Raw genomic sequence first — 22,450 nt, forward strand, 5'->3', positions numbered from 1 at the left:
TTTGAGTTTTGTTGTTTTGCCGTTTTGTGAGTGTGTTGTTGTGTTGTTTTTCATTTTGAGTAGATATGTTTGTACCTTGTGGGTTGTGTTATGGGCATGGGAATTTTGGTTAAGTTTCGTTGGGGGTTTTTTGAGTTTTGTTTCCTCATTGGATGCCCCTAACAAATTTATATATATAGATTGGAATTTACAAATATAATTCAGTTTAGCAGTTTATAGTTTTCCTCTGCAATTTACTTGTTCGAACATGGCAAGCAGCAAGTTACTTACAGTGTGCCCTGGAAGGTTGAAATGTTTGCAATGGAATGCATTGCAATTTCTAATGTCCAATTTGTCTCCCTTAATCCTCTTGTATAGAGACTGTTCTGTTTGTCCAGTGTTGTGTGTAGAGGGTATTATTTGAATAGGATGGCATATATCACATTTATTTATTTATTTATTTATTTATTTATTTAGAGTATTTGTATCCCATCCTTCTCAACCCCTGAAAGGGGGGGGGGGGAGCTCAGGATGGCTTACAATTGGCAGTCATTAGATGCCAACAAAGAAACAGAACACAACAATTAACATGAACAAAACAACAGCTATAAAAATACATTAAAATATTGGCCCTTAAAATACTGACACAATCAAGTCTGAGTCCGAAAAATCTAAATCATAGTCCAGAGTTCCAGTCCAAGGTCTCTTGATTAACAATACTCACGGGTCATTACAGTTGTTGCTCAACCAGCTGCCCGAATGCTTGGTCCCAAAGCCAAGGCTTGTGTTTCTTTCTGAAGGAGAGGAGAGAAGAAGAAGTTGCCCTGATTTCACTGGGGAATGCATTCCACATTGTAGGAAAAGCAAGTAAATGTACCTCTTGGGTCGTGAGTGATTTTATTGCCCCCTGTAATATTGCTCCCTGTGTAGATGTGGGGACAGAATTTGCATCTGAGTTTGTTTCTGTATTATCATCCATGTTATGTATCCTATGAGCATTGTTTCAGATTTGAAGGCTGTCTATAGGCTAATAAAGGGCCATCACCAGATCTTGTGAGAGGACTGTTATTCTCCAGAATTAGTCGTCGTTTATGTATTTCAGTAATCTCAGCTGGAGACTCTAGGGATGCTGTCATTTTTGTGTTATTGGTCTTGTAGAAAATGGTTCCTGGGTATTGATCTTGCCTTGACAATTTGTTTCTCCACTTCCATAGGTGGTTATTACGTTTTGAGAAATGCCTGTTGTAAATCCAAAAGTTTTGAGTTCTCTGTCTTGTGGGTCTGAGCAGATGCAATTGGATCAGAGGGCATCGCTGTAACCAATAGATATGGCAGTGTGTTCTGGGTGGAAATTTTAGGAGTGGTGCATGTAGAATGGACTTCTAAGTGTGGTGCATACAGATCCAATGTTCAGTTTCACAGTGGTGTCAAAACAGTGAATGTGTTGTGTGTGCTGTTCTAGGCTCTGTTGATGATAGGGAGGAAATTGTTGACATCCTGCTGGCACTTCTCAATTGATTATAAAGTTATCATCAATAAACTGTATGTTGAGGAGAGGTTTTTGAATGCATGTGCTAAGAAAGTGTTATTTCAACCCAGCCTTTAAGATGTTTGTATATTGTGATGCCATACTTGGAGGTACATATTATTCACAGGAATTAAGTAGTTATTAATAGGCGCAACTTAGTAAAATTGGATGGCTAAGTCTACTGTTCATTATGATATCCTTGATGACTTACAGTTCATACCGGTGTGAGATGTTGATGTTTAGGGATTCTCCATTCATGGCGACAAGGATTGTGTGCTCTGGGAGATTGTGAGTAGACTGTATTTGGCTTCATTTGTGTATTTTGGGTAGTAGATAGAAGTCTCCTGGAGGAGTTACTCTATTCTCAACTTAAGAATGGACAATGTAATGTTGGTGGACAACTAAATAGATTTAGTTGGACTAAAGCTTTCCTTTAAAAAATGTGGCATAAACAACAAGAACTGGGAAGCCCTGGAGCATTCTAGCTGAAGATCAGCTGCTACCAACCAATGGTGCCATGGAATTTGACGAGGCACAAATAGGACAAAAGGAAGAAACATGTCAAGAGGAAGGCATATGAAGCAATCCCTTGAGACTGCCTTCCATCTGGAAACCTATGTCCTCACTATGAAAGACCATGTGGATCCAGAATAGATCTTCACAGTAATTTACGGATCCATTGCCAACCAAGACTCTACCTCTGGAAAACAGTCATACTTGTTCACAAGTTATAGCTCATTATGGTTTGGGTTCTTGAGGCATGTCCATTGAATTTGGTTCTGTTCATTAGTGGAGAATTCTCTGAGTAATTTGTGTTCCTTTAAATGTGCATCAGTGGGATCTTTACAGAGGATTCTGTAAAAGCTGGTATCGTGCAATTGTCTTTCAATCTCTTGTTACATATTCTCATTTGTTCATGAGAATATGCTTTGTCAGTCTGTCATACACTGTAATAATGTTAACATTATTTCAGAGACAATAGATGGCATTGCAGAAGTTTCTCAAGCAAGTTGTGTCTTCAGAGATTTCCTCTTCTACAAAACTATGAAAAATGCAGGAGTCCTGTACTTTTCCCTAGAAGTTTCCATCAGGATTCTTCCCCCACTCCCCTTCCTACCATCATGCTCTAATATCATCCTGTTGGAGTGTTGGTTCACTTAATAGTCAGTTCTAGCTGAGCCGAGAGCCTGAATCATCTCTTCTGAATCATCAATACCACAATTGCTCACAAAAGTGAATCAGTGAGGTGGGTGGGAAGGCATTCTGTCTGCAACACAGTCAGAACTCAAGAACATCTGGTGGACAAAGAAGGCTGAAGAAATCCAACACCTGGCAGATACCCATAATGCTCAAGGATTTTTCAAAGCCACAAAGGTCATCTATGGGCCAAGAAACCATGGCATACAGCCTCTACGCTCATCAGACGGAACCAAACTCCTGAAGGACCAAAAGTCAATTGCACTACGTTGGAAAGAACACTACCAAAGCCTCCTAAACCGCAGCTCCAGTGTGGCCGAAGAGGTCCTCTCACAAATCCCACAACAACAAACCAGGGATGAGCTTGCAGCACTGCCTAGTTTGGAAGAAGTCAGCAATGCCATCAGCCAACAAAAGAACAACAAAGCCAGCGGACCGGATGGGATCCCTGCTGAAATCTTTAAAGAGGGAGGACCTGCGCTGACACACCAACTCCACCAGCTCATAGAAAAAGTGTGGGTGACCGAGAAAATCCCAGCAGACTTCAGGGATGCCACCATCATCACCCTCTTCAAAAAAGGGGAAAGAACAGACTGCGGAAACTATCGAGGTATCTCCCTTCTAACCTCTGCTGGAAAAATCCTCGCAAGAATCCTTGCAAACCGCCTTCTGCCCCTCTCAGAAGACACCCTCCCAGAATCCCAGAACGGCTTCCGCCCCTCCAGAGGAACTGTGGACATGATCTTCACTGCATGACAGCTCCAAGAAAAATGCAGGGAACAAAACCAACCTCTGTACATGGCATTCATTGACCTTGCAAAGGCATTCGACACAGTGAATCGCAGTGCTCTCTGGACCATCCTCCAAAAAATCGGGTGCCCAAGCAAATTTGTGAACATCCTGCGGCTCCTCCACGATGACATGATGGCAACAGTCTTGGACAGCAATGGCTCCCAAAGTGACCCATTTAAGGTGGAATCAGGTGTCAAACAGGGATGTGTTATTGCCCCAACTTTATTCTCCATCTTCATCGCCATGATACTTCACCTTGTTGATGGGAAGCTTCCCACCGGAGTGGAAATCATCTATCGGACAGACGGCAAGCTATTTAACCTCAGCAGACTGAAAGCCAAAACCAAGGTCACAACAACATCTGTTATAGAACTCCAGTATGCTGATGACAATGTCGTCTGTGCGCATACAGAAGAAGATCTACAAGCCACTCTCAACACCTTTGCAGAAGCATACACAAAGCTTGGCCTGTCACTGAACATCGAGAAAACCAAAGTGCTGTTCCAGCAGTCACCAGCCGCCCCCTCTCCAATGCCAGAGATACAGCTTAATGGTGTAACATTAGAAAATGTGGACCATTTCCGCTACCTTGGCAGCCACCTCTCCACCAAAGTCAACATCGACGCCGAAATACAACACCGCCTGAGCTCTGCAAGTGCAGCATTTTCCCGAATGAAGCAGAGAGTGTTTGAGGACCGGGACATCCGTAGGGATACTAAGGTGCTTGTCTATAAAGCTATTGTCCTCCCAACCCTGCTATATGCCTGTGAGACATGGACTGTCTACAGACGTCACATGCAGCTCCTGGAACGATTCCATCAGCGCTGCCTCCGGAAAATCCTGCAAATCTCCTGGGAAGACAAGCGGACAAACGTCAGCGTGCTGGAAGAAGCAAAGACCACCAGCATTGAAGCGATGGTCCTCCAACATCAACTCCGCTGGACAGGCCACGTTGTCCGGATGCCTGACCACCGTCTCCCAAAGCAGTTGCTCTACTCCGAACTCAAGAACGGAAAACGGAATGTTGGTGGACAGGAAAAGAGATTTAAAGATGGGCTTAAAGCCAACCTTAAAAACTCTGGCATAGACACTGAGAACTGGGAGGCCCTGGCCCTTGAGCGCTCCAGCTGGAGGTCAGCTGTGACCAGCAGTGCTGCAGAATTCGAGGAGGCACGAGTGGAGGGTGAAAGAGAGAAACGTGCCAGGAGGAAGGAGCGTCAAGCCAACCCCGACCGGGACCGCCTTCCACCTGGAAACCAATGCCCTCACTGCGGAAGAAGATGCAGAGCAAGAATAGGGCTCCACAGCCACATGCGGACCCACAAGGAAACCCATGATGGAAGACCATCTTACTCGTCCAACGAGGGATCGCCTAAGTAAGTAAGTAAAGTAAGTAAAGCAGGTCTGCTTCCTTTCAGAAGTGCCTTTTGTACTTACCTGTCTCCTTTTTCATTTTAGCGGCACATAATATACAATTATAGAACTTTGGTTCTACCTTAACAGCCAAGATCCCATACTATGGAATACTGAAGTTTGTCATTGAGTCCTTTGTTATTAAGTACCAATAGAAACCTGCTTGTAGAGGTTTATTGGCAGGATTTATTCAGAGGAAATGTGCTATTGTCTTCCTCTTAGACTGAGGCCCCGTCTACACAGCCACTTAATCCAGATTATCAAATGAGATAATCCACATTAACTGGTTTGAACTGGATTATCTGAGTCTACACTGCCATATAATCCAGTTCAAAGAAGATAATCTGGATTTTATATGGCAGTGAAGAAGGGGTTTGAGAGAATGTGATTTTTCCATAATTGGTCAGTTGGCTGAGTGGAGATTTAAACTCTAGTATCCCAGATGCCTAGTCTAACACACACAATGTCATGCTTAATTATAATTTCATAAGGTCAGAGAACTCTATTGCCTCTTTAAACCACAAATCTCAGGATGCTGGTGCTACAATTGTTTAATGCTATGATTGTTTAGTGTAACAGAGCCACTGGCCTGTGCTTTTTGCACGCACCATTTCAAGAGACATTATAATTTCAACAGAAAAAAATTCAGCATGATTGCAGGGGTCAGGGGTGAAATTCAGAGCTGAAGTGCTAAATCTATCTTCATTTGAGAACTATTCATTAATTCAAATTTTGCTGCAAAATGACACCTCTTAGACCGCCCAGAATATTATTTGACTCTGCAGGCTTTTGGTACCTGTATGAGAATAGCAGAACAAACCAAAACAACCCCTCATCCCAATGAACATGGAATTAGAAAGTCACATCACATATATAATGCCAGGGTTTGCTGCAAGATTCGTAATATGGAACAAAGCAGGCCACATCCCCTTCACCCAATCACTCAGCTCTTTTCTTTTGAATCTGAACACTTTGGACTAGCAATAAATACGATTCTGCAAATCTAAAGACTCAGTAGCCTTGGCTCATGGTTTTTCTCAGTGTGCCAAGAACGGCAATGGCCTGCCAGCAGTAGCAGCATCCTGGCAAGCAGGCAACAAATTTGAAGTCAACATTACACAAAACCATCCCAGTGTTGTGTTTACGAAGGAGAAATCCCACAGCAGCACTCAGGCTCGTAGGATGCTTTTCCACGCCTGCCTTGGGCGACAAATAAATGGCTTTCTCACTGCTTTAGAAAAATCTCATGCCAAATATATTGCACTATTTGTTGTTGTTAACTGCTGTGAAGTCGACTTTGACTTATAGTGACCCCATGAATGAAAGCCCTCCAGGCTTCCCTATCCTCAACTGGCCTTGCATAAGTCTTGCAGACTCATAGACGTGGCTTCCTTGATTACATCCATCCATCTGAAATGTGGTCATCTTCTTTTCCTATTATCTATTACTTTATCAAGCAATATTCTCTTTTCTAGTGAGTCATGTCTTCTCACGATACGACCAAAGTGTGATGATCTCATTTTACTCATCTTGGCTTCCAGGAAAAGTTCAGGCTTGATTTTCTGGGACTCATTGCCACACACTAGCATCACACAGAAGCCAATAGTAGCTAACTACCGTAGTTTATTTACAAAAAGCATATACAAAAGGGAAAATTGATATCTCCCAAAAAGCAGTAGAAAAGGTGCTATGAAATTGTAATTGTCCAAAAATATATAGATCAATAGGTACATGGAGTCCAAGATAGCAAGATACTTGAAATTCAAGGCAGCAAGGTACATGAAATCCAAAATAGCAAGGTATATGAAATCCATGAAGGTATAAATCCATAAACATGAAAATAGGAACTTTTCCAAGGCAAAAACTCTTTCAGGAACAAAAGCAAACTTGAGAGCTAAACATGAACTTGATTTTATGTCAGCATTGTCTGCTCTGAAGAGCCCAGGAAAACATCACCTAATTTAAGCTCAAACCTGACCAAACAGATATGAGATCATTCCTTCAGAACCTGGGTTTCAAGGACTGCTTCTCACAGAGTCTTTCTGATCTTCTAATTAACATTTCCTTTGCTCTCTCCAAGCAGAGACCTAATCTCATATCACGGGGCAACCCCCCTTCTTCTGAAGGCTGAGAAGGCTGATTTTCAAGAGAAACATCCTCTATCTCTTCTGCAGCTGTTGGCCCATCTCTCTGACTTACAGCCTGCATTTCTGTCTGTGTTTCAGCCTGATCATACATAGACTCAGTGAAAAATCCATCATTCCTCTCATCCTCTGAGGCAGAATCCCCAGCATCCCTGCATCTTGCTGCTGAGCCCATCTTCTTAGCATGCATCTTGCTGCTGAGCATGCATCTTGCTGCTGAGCCCATCTTCTTCTTTATCTTCTTAGCAGTTCACAGTATCTATAGACTCTGTTCCAGCATCCCATTTCAGATGAGTTGATTTTCTTTCTATCAGCTTTCTTCACTGCCCAGCTTTCACAAGCATACATAGAAACTGAAAATACAATGGTATGTACCAGCTTAGTATTTCTATTGAATGATATGACTTGACATTTCAGGATCTTGTCTAGTTCCTTCGTGGCTGCCCTTCTAAATCCTAGTCTTCTGATTTCTTGGCTGCAGTCTCTATTCTGATTAATGACTGAACCAAGAAATAGAAAATCTATTCCAATGACTTCACTGTCTACTTCAAAGTTCTGTAACTCATTTGTAGTAATTATTTAAGCTTTCTTACTGTTCAACTGTAAACCTGCCTTTGCACTTTCTTCCTTCATGTCCTTCAGTAATCATTCAAACTCTTTGCTATTTTCTGCTAGTACTATAGACTCAGCTGCATACAGTGGGTCCTTGGTATCTGCTGGGATTTGGTTCCAGGCCTCCTGTGCATACTAAAATATATGGATGCTGAAGTCTCCTTGTATACAATGTCAGAGTACAATGATGTTTCTTATCTAAAATTGGACAAATCCAATTAAAAAAATATTTACAAGCCTTAGTTTGTTGGATTTATGGATGCAGAATCTGTGGATAAAAAGGGCTGGCTGTATCTAAAATTATCTCCCTGTAGCAGTGGTTCCCAAACTTGGGCTTTCCAGGTGCTTTGGACTTCAGCTTCCAGAAAACCCAAACCAGACTGACAAATGGTCAGGGATTCTGAGAACTGGAATCCAAAACATCTGGAGCAACAAAGTTGGGGAATGACTACACTATGATATTATGTTTTCCTCTTAGTTCTTTGGGTCCCTGTAACTACCACAAAGCTGCTGCCTTCTCCTGCCCCCCCCCCCCCCCCAGCAAGTTTGTCTATGTGTTTGTTTGGCAGGCTTTTAAATGGGTTTTTAAAGTTTTGGCCCATCTCTATAATTTGTTCAGATCCTTTTGAATTCTGCTCCTGTCTTCTGGAATATTAGCTATTTCTCCCAATTTGGTGTTGTCTGCAAACTTAATGATCATGCCTACTAACACTTCATCTAAGTTATTAATAAAGATAATGAACATGACCAGGCCCAGGATGAAACCCCAAGCCACTCTGCTCGTCACTTCTTTCCAGGATGAAGAGGAAGCATTAGTGAGCACCCTCTGGGTTCATTTGATTAACCAATTACAGATCCGCCTAACTGTAGTTTTGCCTAGCCTACATTTGACTAATTTGTTTGCCAGAAGGTCATGAGGGACCTAGTCGAAGGCCTTATTGAAATCCAGATATGCTACATCCATGGCATTCCCCACATCTACCCAGCTTGTAAAAAAAAGATCAGATTAGTCTGGCATTATTGTTTTTGATTAATCCATGTTGACTATTAGCGATGACTGTATTCTTTTCTAAGTGTTTGAGACCACTTCCTGAATGATATTTTCCAGAATCTTGCCTGGTATAGACGTGAGGCTGACTGGACAATAATTGTTTGGGTTGTCCTTCTTGAATATAGGGACCACATTTGCCCTCCTCCAATCTGCTGGGACTTGTCCCGTTCTCCAAGAATTCTCAAAGTAGGTTGTAGATTTGTAGGCAGAAACTACAAATCCCAGCATGCTGTAGCATAGAGCCATGGCAGTCAAAGTGTACAAGTTTATTGATTCGACAGTGTGGTGCCAGCTTCTCGTATTTATTATTATTATTATTATTATTATTATTATTATTATTGATACTTTGCTTTTCCCTCTTGATCAAAGTCTCAAGCGGCTCACAGTATTCAGAAAGAATTGCCATTTAAAATCCACAGCATATAAAAATTAAATGAGAGATAGAGAGAGGGGGGCTGGATCTTTTGTTCGATGTTTTGTCTTATATCTGATATAACAGGTTACGTTTTTAAATTTAATTTTAATTGTTAAGTCATAATTTGTTTTTATATGTTGGGTTGCCAATATTTCATTACTATGAGTGTATTGTTGTTGTATTCGGGCATTGGATTTTTGCCTTTTATGTCTGGAATCCACCCTTAGTCCCTCTGGGGAGATAGGGCAGAATATAAACTTTTATTAGTTTTGGGTTGCTGTGAGTTTTCTGGGCTGTATGGCCATGTTCTAGAAGCATTCTCTCCTGACGTTTCACCCACATCTATGGAAGGCATCCTCAGCGTATGAGGGGTCTGTTGGAAACTATGTAAGTGAGGTTTATATATCTGTGAAATATCCAGGGTGAGGGAAATATCTTTTGTCTGCCAAGGTGGCAAGTTGCAAAATTCACATGTACCCCAAGCAGACAAGAGATTTTTCCCCCACCCTGGACATTCCACAGATACTGAGTTGTTGCTGTGAGTTTTTCGAGCTGTGTGGACATGTTCCAGAAGCATTCTCTCCTGACGTTTTGATTGCATCTATGGCAGGCATCCTCAAAGGTTGTGAGGTCTGTTGGAAACTAGGAAAATTGGGTTTATAAATCTGTGGAATGTCCAGGGTGAGAGAAAGAACTCTTGTCTGTTGGAGGTAGGTGTGAATGTTTCAACTGGCCACCTTGATGGACACTACCTTTGCAAGTTTATGATCCCACCAATTCTTTACTGCTGGCAGGTGGTACTTGTTGTGACATAAGTTCCAGTGAATCATTTGGGCCACAGATTTGTGCCTCTGTTTGTAGTCCATCTGTGTGATTTTCTTGCAGCAGCTGAGGATATGGTCCATGGTTTCATCAGCTTCCTTACACAGTCTGCATTTTGGGTCATCCACTGATCTTTCGATCCTGGCCTTAATGGCATTGGTTCTGATGGCTTGCTCCTGGGCCACAAAAATCAGCCCTTGTGTCTCCTTCTTCAGGGTTCCATTTGTGAGACATAACCAAGTCTTCTCCTTATCAACTTTTCCTTCAATTTTGTCAAGGAACTGTCCATGCAATGCTTTGTTCTACCAGCTGTCAGCCATTATTATTATTAGCTGTCCTCTGCCACATGTTAGTGTGCCCCAGTCTGAGCAGGCCTGTAGCCAGGATTTTGGTTTGGGGGGGGGGGGGGTTGAGGATCTACCCTAGCAAACCTTTTGTATTGTTATCCACAAACCCCCATTCAAATGGGATATATTGAGCATGGTGATTAGATCATGATATGAATAAACATAACAGTTTAAATAATGAACCAGTAAGGCATTTCAATTATTTGAACCTCGCCCTTCTCAACCCCCACAGGGGGACTCATATGTGTATATGCACATATGGAAATGAGCACCAACCCCCAGAGTCGGACACAATTGGACTTAATGTCAGGGGAAAGCCTTTACCTTTACCTATGTGTATATATTTACACAAACGTAAATATATATGTGTGTGTTTGTGTATATATATGTGGTTTTGCTCATGCGTTGTAATATATTTTTTATTTTTTGGCTTTTTAACTCCCTTTCACTGTGTTTTTCAGTGTTTTTATGAGTGATGGTCACTTGTTGGCTTGATAGGTGTCTCATTTCCAAATTTGGTGATAATTCATCCAGTGGTTTTTGAGTTATGTTAATCCCACAAACGAACATTACATTTTTATTTATATAGAAGATTGTTGAAGGCTTTCATGGCCGGAATCACTTGGTTGTTGTAGGTTTTTTCGGGTTATATGGCCATGGTCTAGAGCAGGGGTCCTCAAACTTTTTAAACAGACCCTCAAACTGTTGGAGGGCCGAATTACAATTTGAAAAAAAAATGAACGAATTCCTATGTGATGCAGAGCATCTACCCCCCCCCCCCAAGTATTTGTAGTTCGCCAAGGGCCGGACAATGGATTCTGCTGCTTCCTGACCCAGCACACATAACTGGGTTCCTGTTTCCTCTCTGTGAATTCTCTGGCTTGTGCACTGGACCCTGGCCCCTGATCGGGGAAATGTAGTTCTCCAAAGGACATTGCTCCACTCTCCACTACTTGCAGATTCTTTGCGGACCTTTCTGCCTTCTCTGATTGACTTGGTGCCCTAGCATCACGGACTTCCTCCCTGAACTCCAAAAGCCAAGCCGCTTGGGAAGCATGGCCCCCGCCTGTGGGTGCATGCCCTTGTTACAAAGGATCATACCTCAGGAACTCTGCTGATTGCCTTTATTAATTGCTGTGGGTTTTCTAATAAACTTTACTGGGATGGGGATCTTTCCTATGAAATCTATGAAGAATATATATGAAGTATATGATATGTAATGAGATGAAATGAAATGAGATGTACCCTCACCTTTTCCTTGCCTTTCCCCCCTTGAACTTTACCCTACAAAAGAGTATGTGACCTGGGGATTACAGTTTAAGGAATCCAATTTCCTTGGAAGAAACTCCATTCATATTGACATTGCATGGATAAATACTGGCAAATCTATGGCTTTGTTTTCAGAGTCAGACGAACAAAGGCCAGAGATTTTGTCAGCCAAAAGCCCGGAAAAACAGACTGATTAAAATCAATCATGGTGTTTGTGTATGCTCCCTTGTGTCAAAGGATCTCCTTTGCCTACAGGGTTGAGATCCAGACACCATCCATAGCCTCCCTTTTTGCTCATACACATCTTTTATCAAGACCCAGGAAATCCCTTGTTCTCCCCATCCGCCTCCCTGCCGTGAAGAGATAAAAGGTGTTCCATCAGCTGGCAGACGCCTCCCAGGCATTCCGCCCCTCTGCGCTGTCAAACTAGAGCCCGCCTCCTGGCCGCTGATTGGACAATCTCTGGAGGCGCTCCGAGGGCTCTGATTGGCCCTCTGGAGGCAACAGCGGCCGGCGATTGGAGGGAGGGTGGGACCAGCGGCCAAGCCTCCTCCCAGCTGTTCCGGAGCCGGCCAATCAGGACAGAGGGAACTGACAGGAGGCGGGCGGGGGATTCAAACCTGGATTTCTTTGTTTTGCCTGTATAAATATGCCTGAAATTCACTGTACTGTATGCTTATAGAGGAAATATCCCTGTAATGCATCCTTTTCAGCTGAATCGCTAAATAAACGCCTCGGTCGTAGACTTCTCTTCAGCCTCTGGCGAGATTGATCTTCAGTAACTTTGCGTCTTCTTGAATTGGCATCCGCTGGCCGCTCGCCAAGGTCAGGACCCCATTCGAGGTCCTTTGGGCCTCCCCTCGCTGGGAGAACCCCCCAAAAGAGCTCGATATCATTTGCACACTGCACATATCTTATTTGTAGTGCAAAAACACTTAAAAACAATACAATAATTAAAATGAAGAACAATTTTAACAAATATAAACTTATTAGTATTTCAAAGGGAAGCGTGGGCCTGCTTTTGGCTGATGAGATAGGATTGTTATTGTTGTTGTTGTCTGAAACTACTTTCAAGTAGTTTCAGACTAAGATTGACCCTGAGCGAGGGCCGGGTATATGGCCTTGTAAGGCTGTATTGGGCCCCTGGACCTTAATTTGAGGACCCCTGGTCTAGAGGCATTCTCTCCTGACGTTTTGCCTGCATCTGTGGCAAGCATCCGCAGAGGTAGTGAGGGAGAGGATGGAGGGATGGGGAACCTCACTACCTCTGAGGATGCTTGCCATAGATGCAGGCGAAACGTCAGGAGAGAATGCCTCTAGACCATGGCCATATAGCCCGAAAAAACCTACAACAACCCTATATAGAAGATTATTATTTATCAACACCATTCTATGTCCCAGGATCTGATTCCAGATTATCTGTTTTGAACTGGAGTCTCCACTGCCATATAACCCGGGATAAGCAGAACACTTGGAATCAGATCTTGGGACATAGGGCAGTGTAGGAGGGGCCAGAGAAGATGTGCCCATGAGGCTGCTTCCCCTTGGACCAGGGCTCAGAAACGCTGTCCCCAAAGGTCGGGCTGTTCCAAGGAGGAACACATCTGTGCTGCTTGTGCAGAGGGGCACTAGGACCCAGAAGAGCCCTCCCGCCGGCTCCTCCGTTCGCCTCTCTTCGCTCTGCAGGACTGAGCAGTGAGACAAGAGCTAAAACAAACAGCTGTGACTATAAGAGCCAGCCGAAGGGGGGGGGGGGAGGAGAGAGAGAGAGAGAGCGAGAGGATCCTATCCGGGCTCCCCATCCCTCCATCCTCTCCCTGCCTGCCTTCCTTCCTTCCTCCCTTCTCCATCCATCCCTCCATCTCCATCCCTCCCTCCTCCCCTCCGATCCATCCCCTTTCGGGGCTCCTCTTCGGGCGCCGCCACTCGGGGCTGTCGGGCTCCGCGGGGCCGCTCAGGATGAGGAGGATCCGGGCCAATGCCATCGCCATCCTGACCGTCGCCTGGATCCTGGGCACTTTCTATTACTTGTGGCAGGACAACAAGCCCCACGCCGCCGCATCCAGCCGGTCTCCGGGAAGCAGCAGCAGCAGCAGCAGCGGGAGCAGCAGCAGCAGCAACCACCAGAGATCAAGCGGCAAAGTCGAGCTCCACAAAGAGGAGAGGACCCTCCCCCTCATTGTAAGTCCCTAAGCCAAAAGCGTGACCTTTAGACACGGAGAGAAGGGGGGAAAGTACGTCTGAATGGGCTGTGTTTTGGGGAGAGGGGCAGGGATCGAGTTTGCCAGGCGGAGGATGAAGGGATGCGAAGCCGGGAAAGGGGAGGGAGGGAGGGCGAGGGAGAGAAGGAGCGGGAAAGCCCAAGGCGAGGAAGAAGAGTTTTCCTGGGAGTGGGCTCCGGTCTTTGTGCTTCTCCTTCTTCTCTTCCTTCTGCTTCCTCGCTGGTCGCCATGGCAGCCTTTGCAAGCCGGGAAGGAGCCCCCAAAGGGGAGGCAACTGGGGCTCAAGGAAGAAGGGAGGAGAAGAGGGAGAAGAGTGTGTGTGTGTGGCCCCTGGAGCTGAGGGTGGCCCCTTGGCTGGGAAGGGAGGAAGGCCAAGCAAACCATGGGCCCCTCTAGTGGACCCCAAGTTGGAGGGGTGGGAGTCAGGTACAGATCAGGATCAGAATTCTGTAGGGTGCATCTACTCTGAAGAATTATTGCAGTTTGACACCTCTTAATGTTACAGAATACTGGGAGTTGTAGTTTGGTAAAGTCTTCATCCTCCTCTCAAGGCAATAGCATCCTGAGTTTTGTCCTTTGAAGAGGCACCACTATTGAATTTAATGCAGTTCGACACCTCTTTAACTGTCGAGGCTCGATGCTATAGAATCCTGGGAGTTGTAGTTTGGCAAGGTCTTCCTCCTCCTCCTCCTCTGCAAAGGCTCAAGGCAATGGCATCCTGGGTTTGTCCTTTGAGGAGGCACCGCTATAGAAATTAATGCAGTTTGACACCTCTTCAACTGCCAAGGCTCAGTGCTATGGAATCCGGGGAGCTGTAGTTTGGCAAGGTCTTCTTCCTCCTCTCAAATGATGGCATCCTGGGTTTTGTCCATTGAGGAGACACCATTATTGAATTTAATGCAGTTTGACATCTCTTTAACTGTCAAGGCTCAAAGCTATGGAATCCTGGGAGTAGTAGTTTGGCAAGGTCTTCCTCCTCCTCCTCCTCTGAGAAGGCTCAAGACTATGACCTCCTGGGTTTTGTCCCTTGAGGATAAATACTGTAAATAAATAAGTAAAGGCTCAATGCTATGGAATCCTGGCAGTTGTAGTTTGGCAAGGCCTTCTTACTCCTCCTCTGAGAAGGCTCAAGGCTGTGGCTTCCTCGATTTTGTCCTTTGAGGAGACAACCATTCTTAGGTGGAGAAGGCTGCTAACCTTGCCAAACTACAACTCCCAGGATTCTATAATCATTGAGCAAAGGCAGTTAAAGCGGTGCCTAATTGTGTAGATCTGACATGGGCAAACTTCAACCCTCCAGGTGTTTTGGACTCCAGCTCCCACAATTCCTAACTAACTCAGGCCCCTTCCTTTTCCCCTTCAGCCACTTAAGCCAAGTTTGCCCATGCCTGGTGTAGATTCACCCAAAGAGTTCAGCTTGCCCAGGGTCACTCAATACATCTTCAAGGCCAAATATGGATTGAAAACCATGGGATGTATCTAGAAATTATACAATTTGATGCCACTTTTAACTGCCATGACTTGAAGCTCATCCTAAGGCACCAAGCACTCTTTGGCAGTGAAGGCTAAAGACCATGTCAAACTACAACTTCCATGTTTCCATAGCATTGAGGCATGACATTAATTCTACAGCATAGAATCATAGAATCATAGAGTTGGAAGAGATATGGTGGGTCATCCAGTCCAGCCCCCTGTCAAAAAGCAGGAAAATCGCATTCAAAGCACCTCTGGTTAAAAGCCTCCAAAGCAGGAGCCTCCACCACACTCTGGAGCAGAGAGTTCCATTGCTGAACAGCTCTCACAATCAGGAAGTTCTTCCTCATGTTCAGGTGGAATCTCCTTTCTTGCAATTTGAAGCCACTTCAGTAGATGCAAACCTGTGACTGGAATCATCTTGTGGCAAGGTTGATAAGTCTTGTCCCTGCTGGGCAACTTCTTGCACAGATGCCTTCTTTGTGCCTGTGCCCAGGAGTGACTTCTCAATCCTGTGAAAAACTGCTGCTCTTGTATTTGGGTTGAACTGGTTGCTTAAAGCAAGGAAATAGAGGTCAAGCTGGGAAGGGGATTTTGTGCAGCCAATGTGCACATCTGGATGCAAATGTGCTCTGGCTCACTTACGACCCTCTCAACCCCCCAACTCAGCCCTGTTAATCTGTTCCAGTAAGACAAGAAAACAACCTTTGTGGCACCCAGAAAGGCAAACAAATTTATTCCAAGCGGAGCATCTGTGCATTGACAATTTGCTTCCTCAGACGCCTGGAGTAAAATCAGAGAGGTTCAGCCATTCATCCGGGATCTCAGTTGGAGAAGTGTATAGTGTTGCAGTTTGAACATACAATTTGTTGCATTTCCAGTATATGTAATAAAGGCTCTCTCTCAATGTGACAGCCATAACACAGACTTGTGTGTGTGAGAACAGTCCCTTCAGATTGATGTGTCACAGAGTTCATCTGACTGTACATGAGATTCCTGTGCTAGTGTTCTTACAGGAGCAAGAGGACACATAGGAATGCATGACTTATATCCAATACAGCCACACATTATGTGCCTTGAATGTGATTTTCCTGCTTCTTGGCAGGGGGTTGGACTCGATGGCCCATGAGGTATCTTCCAACTCTATGCTTCTATGATTCTATGTCAATGTTGCCCCTGAAATGGGCTCAGGAATGGCCCATACTTTATCCAGAAACCCAGAAGAGTTGGTGGAAGAGACGGACATGCAAACAGCTCACATTGGCTCTTCCCCAGCTTCGAGGGAAATGTGCGAAAGGGGATGCACACAACTTTGCCAACAGCGCAAGTCTCCCAGGGTTTCCAGATCTCACTGTGTGTGAGATGAATGAATCACAGCTGCTGTTTCCACTGCTCCTTCCTCCATAACAGAGAGAGGGCCTTGTAGCTCAGCCATAGAAGAACACATGCTCTGCATGCAGAAGGTCCTGGGATCATGTCTAGGCATTGCTGGCATTAATAGTTTCCTTAAAAAAATAATTGGCAGAGTGGGGAAAAACATTTGCCTGAAACCTTGGAAAGAGGCTGTCTGTCAAGAGATGAATTGATTGGTCAATAAGCCGATTGAATATAAAAAATGCTTCATTTATAATGTATGACAAGGCCTTTGGAATGACTCAAAATGTGTTAATGGTTCGGACACACTTGACCAAGTGCCACAAAGGGGTTGGGGTGGGGGTGACATAGTTAGGTAGACCAGCGGTCAGCTTCCCTCGTCTTCAGAGCACCAAACCCTTGCTTGTTTGGGAGTTTAAACTAAAGGCTAAAGGAGGATGGGGTTATCTTGGTTACCACTGTGGGAGGCACAAGAGCCAGCAGAACCTTCTGCATATTCAGGAAAAGTCTGTCTGTGCATTCAAAGCAGCTGGCAGCCTTCCACTGCCTGATTCTCCCTGCTGTACCGGGTACTGTATCAACAATATCCTTGATAAAGAGCTGCGCTTTGCTCTTTGTGACCCATCCACGAGGCCCGTTGCAATGAGCGAGGGCGCGCCTCTCTTATGTGAGGGGAAAATCATAGAAGTCTTTCATCTCTGCTAGATGAAGGCTTCCTTCTGCCAGGCAAAGCCGCATCTCATTCGGGCGGCAAGATAGCCTAAGATAAAAGTCATACATTTTAATAAAACTAACAGAAAGTCATTGGGAGTGACCTGGCCAAAAGCGCTTTTGAAATTACAGCATGTATCATTTTATCTGTGTCCCAGTTTATTACCTGGATGAAGAGATGAAACTGAAATAGAAATAAAATAGATGAGGCGTCTTCAACGCAAGAGGTTGGCTCATAGTCCTGTTGGAGACGGATGTACTGAGGCTGGTGCCGGCCTCACCTTTTCTCATCTGTAAAATGGCTCTGATAAGCTTTGATAAACGGTTCAGGACCTGCCTATCTCTGTGACTGTATCTTCCACTATGAGCCCACACGGTCTCTAAGATCTTCTGGGGAGGCTCTTCTCTTGCTCCCGCCCCCGTCTCAGGTGCAGTTGGTGGGGACGAGAGAGAGGGCCTTCTCTGTGATGTTCCCTTGGCTCTGGAACTCTATTCCAAGGGAGAGCAGGCTAGCACCCTCCCTATCTACATAGGGAGGATGTTCTGCTGTGGATGTTCTGCTGTGCATTTGATTGACAATTCCCTTGACAGGTAGTCCCTAACCATGGCCTAAAATCAAGTCTCTGTATTTGATTACTACAGTTTTCAAGCTATAATGACCCTATTATAACTGCTCAATCACTATGTTGCTATATGATCTATGCACCTTATTGACCAGCCTATTTTCTAACTTTATAACACACCAGACCCCCTCCCCCCCAATGAGACTTGAAGTATTTCTGGTTGTTGTTTATGTTGCTTGTCTTACTATTGTTATAATGTTGTTTTTATATTTTATTTGTTATGTTTTTAACTGTATGTGTTTGGGCTTGGCCCCACATAAGCTGCCCCGACTCCCTTCAGGGAGATGGAGGTGGGGTATAAAAATAAAGTCGTCATCGTCGTCGTCATCATCATCATCATGATCATGATGATGATCATCATCAGATGTGTTTCCTTTTTACATGCTCCAGACAAACGAGTTCTAAGTATGCTACAGTGAAGTAGTCACACTAGAGAATAAATCCACTTAAAATCTGGTTGCTGCCTCCTGCAGAATTCTGGGGTTTGTAGTTTAGTGAGGTTGTTAAAGGCTCATCCCTAAACTACAAACCCCAGAATTTTGCAGGAGGCAGCAACCAGATTTTAAGTGGATTTATTCTCTAGTGTGATGAAGTAGTAAGTGGTGAAATATATGACTGAGGGCTAAGGACATACAAACCGAACTGATTTCACGTGCGTATTTTCATGGGACAAAGAAGTGGTGTATGATGACATTATCTCACATCTGATTTTGAGTGAGAAAATGCCTCATCACTCTTTGCATCTCCTATTTTTTAGTATTTAAAATAAAAGTGTCTTTTTTCATGTCAGGAGCGAACTTGAGAAACTGTAAGTTGCTTCTGGTGTGAGAGACTTAGCTATCTGCAAGGGCATTGCCCAGGGGATGCGTGGATGTTTAAACCATCTTGTGAGAGGCTTCTCTCATGTCCCTGAATGAGAAGCTGGAGCTGACAGATGGGAGTTCTCCCCACTCCCCAGATTTGAACCGCTGACCTTTCAGTCAGCAGTCCTGCCAGCACAAGGGTTTAACCCATTGCATCACCAGGGGCTCCTAATAAAGAGTGGTAAAATATTTCTTATTGCATAGCAATGGTTGTATTTTATTCTGACGACTGCATTATTGCTTGGAAATTTTTGGATGAAAAGCGGTGCCACTTATTATGCTGTTGTTATTACTGCACAGAGTGCATAGAAGCATGCAAAATGTTCATTTCCAAGCTGACATTATTTCAACTCATTTATGCAAAATTGAATAGCACTGGGAAGAATGATATTGCAGAGGTAGCAAACTTTTGTTGTTATTATGATTTGAACAGAGAAAGCAACATCTCTACAGACCAACCAAAACAGAATTGTTGCTTTCTTCTGTTGCCCCTGTTTCTTTCAGTTATCTGGATTGATAATATCGGCTGTATCAGAGCCACCAGGTCTGAGGGCGAATTGCTCCACATTCCTGCCTGATGCAGGGGAAATATAATAATAAAAGGAATGAATGGGAAGAATGTAGCGGCATACCATCTCCACCACAAGCTTGGTGAGATGTTCTCTCTGGTCTTGAACAGTCCTCACTTTCTTTAATAAAGGCAAGTGGAGATGCTGGATCTTTCTTGGCTGGCTGGCTGCCTTTTTCATCTCTCTTTCTCTCTCCCCAGTACATACATGGCATAGTTTCTACAATGTTGTCTACAGCCGAAAGCATCAAGCCAGTAAAGAGTCATGTTCTTGCTGCCGTGACCTCAAGCGGTTGTGTTTCTATTGATCTGGAAGTGTAGTGAATGGGTAATGGCACTGTACTGGGATGTAATGTGAATAACAAGCAGTTCCATTGGTAAGAGTGTCACCAGAATTATGTGATGTGAGGAAAAATGGATCAGCTGAAGAGTAAACCCCAAAGAGATGGGGAGGAAGCAACTGGAAATAATAGACTGAAAGAGCAAAAGAAGGAAGGATGCCTTTGCTTTTTGCCTTGCTGAAGAGGATCAGCAAGGTTTTGTTTTGTTTTTTTCATGTCAGGAGTGACTTGAGAAACTGGACGTCACTTCTGGTATGAGAGAATTGGTCGTCTGCAAGGATCTTGTCCAGGGGATGACTTGATGTTTTACCATCCATGGGAGGCGTCTCTCATGTCCCCTCATGGGAAACTGGAGCTGATAGATGGGAGCTCACCCTGTTCCCTGGATTCGAACCACTGACCTTTCAGTCAGCAGTCCTGTCAACACAAAGATTTCACCTGTTGCACCACCAGGGGCTCCTGAGCGGGGGCAAGTGAGTTTCCTTCATATTTAAATAGCTGAGAACCATCGATTCCTGTGCTGCTTTACAAAGTTGATGGAAGCTGTAGATCGGCACAACCTGCTGGACTAGAGACCTAGCTTTCTCTGTTCACACTTACAGATCCCAGTCTCAGGGAGGATCTAGATTGACTTCCCTGCCCCCAGAGAGATGGTGATCTGACAGACTGCAACGTTCACTCAGTAGAACCGTGAAAAACTGTCTGGCTGGCTATCTCAATGTCATGTTGAAAAGGTCCTAAGGAAGAAGAGAGCTTAATAATTGTCCTTCTCTTCCCTGTTTACCTTGAGGATGCTTTAACTCAGTGGTTCTCAACCTGGGGTTCCCAGATATTTTTGGCCTACAACTCCCAGAAATCCCAACCAGTTTGCCAGCTGTTGGGATTTCTGTGAGTTGAAGGCTAAAATATCTGGGGACCCCAGGTTGAGAACCACTGCTTTAACTGATCTCCCCCTCCCAACTTGTGCTGTATCTAAGGACCAGCATGCACAAGTTTTCTGCCTTAGTGCTAGGGACTTTAAAACATAGAACACAATTCTGCACCACCAAACTTAAGTGTAATAGTACAATGGATACCCTCAGAGTTTTCAGAAAATTCTACCTCTCCACTTGAATGTTTATCCTACAGTAGATTAGGCTTGTAAAGGGCTCGTTACTGGGCTATCCAATGGTAGGGAATGCTGGGAGTTTCAGTTCAGCAACATCTAGAAAGTTGCACAATTTCCATCTTGAGAAGTACATCAAACTGCCATGAATTGCAAACAGAGGAAGCTTTGTTATAGCGAGTCAACATTAGTCTGCCTAACTTGATTGTCAGTTCATCTAGCATTGGATCTCTGGCATTTCAGGAAAAAAACCCTTTACTACCCTTCTTTGATATGCCAGAAACTAGATCTGGAACATTCTCCCAGAGCTTGGGAAATTGCATTATGGATTATAGTTCCTAGAATCCGTCAGAAAAATGGCAATTGCAGTTCATGCTGGATGAGGTGTACTGTAAATTGTAGTTCAAAGGGTAACTTTTCTAAATTGTGTGTTCTCCATGTTAAAACATGGGCTCTATCAGTGAAGTAGGCCCACCTGTGGAAGAGGAAAGAAGAACTGGTAGAGACATAATTTGCAAAACAGTGTTGCCATTCAAATGGATGCTTCCATTTTGTCTCATTATGAACATCCACAAGAGACACATTCCAAGCTAAGTTGTGAAAATATATTTCACAGTGAGAGGGAACATGTGGCTAGATGAGAAATTGCAGCAAAAAGCTAGGGAGTAGCCAGGCATGAACTCATCCACTTTTGAAAATAAATACTCCATTGAGACTCTTCTGAAGTTAGGGTAAATCTGCCAGGCTCCCAAGTGCTAGTCTACTAAGGCTGTGGGCTCACATTTGTGTAAAAGAGCAGGTGCATCTACCAAGGAGATCTATCAAGTGCATGCTTTGCACAGGGATGGTTCCAGCTTCAGTTTTCTGGCATCTCCAGTAAAACGGGATTAGTCAGTAGCTAACAGGAAGAAATTCAACACGAGACTTAGAAAGGTATTGTCAATCAGATTACACACTATTGTGCCAAATGGACACATCTCAGAGCCAACATGGTGGTTTATTGTTGACCTAACACTCTGGGAGACAAGGATTCCAATGCCTACTTGGCCATGGAACCCTTGGGCACTTCGTACTCTCTCAGCCTTAGAGAAAATCAGTAGCAAATCTCCTCTGAATAAATCTTGACAAAAATGCCGTGATAGGGTCATCATAAGTTGGAAACAACTTGAAGGCAGAGAAGAATAGGCACTGTTTCTTATGTACAAAGATGGTCAAATTACTGATATACACCAACAAATACAAGAAGGAAGGATCTAAGACACAAGAACTCAATCCAATTAAGAGCATAATAAATAAGTAAACAACCTCAAACAAATGACATAAATAGTATATAGCATGGTTGATGAGGATTTGAGTGTGGGCCTTCTCGGTGGCTGCCCCTAGACCAGACACGAGCAAACTAAGGCCTGGGGGCTGGATGGAGCCCCTGGGGCGCTTACCTTAGGCCCTCCACATTTACCCTGGCCTTTTGTCATAAGGACACAGTGGGCTGCAGCAGCTGAGAGTCCTCTGGAGAACTCTCAGTCACACTGCACGTTTTGCTCTCCTTTTAGCATAAGAACAGTGTGAGTGGCCCCATCCTTATGCCAGGATGACAGACC

General features: G+C 44.2%; 1 protein-coding gene across 1 annotated transcript in view; it reads left to right on the plus strand.

Annotated features, from left to right (window-relative positions):
• Positions 1-13,224: 13,224 nt before the first annotated feature.
• Positions 13,225-22,450, plus strand: part of GALNT16 (polypeptide N-acetylgalactosaminyltransferase 16) — a 255,113-nt gene continuing 245,887 nt past the window's right edge. Inside the window, exon 1 of the mRNA XM_060762047.2 lies at positions 13,225-13,750. Coding sequence (XP_060618030.2) covers positions 13,529-13,750 — 222 coding nt within the window. The 5' untranslated portion in view covers positions 13,225-13,528. The remainder of the gene's footprint in view (positions 13,751-22,450) is intronic.

This window comes from Anolis sagrei, chromosome 1 (assembly GCF_037176765.1).
Source record: "Anolis sagrei isolate rAnoSag1 chromosome 1, rAnoSag1.mat, whole genome shotgun sequence".
NCBI classification, from domain to species: domain Eukaryota; kingdom Metazoa; phylum Chordata; class Lepidosauria; order Squamata; family Dactyloidae; genus Anolis; species Anolis sagrei.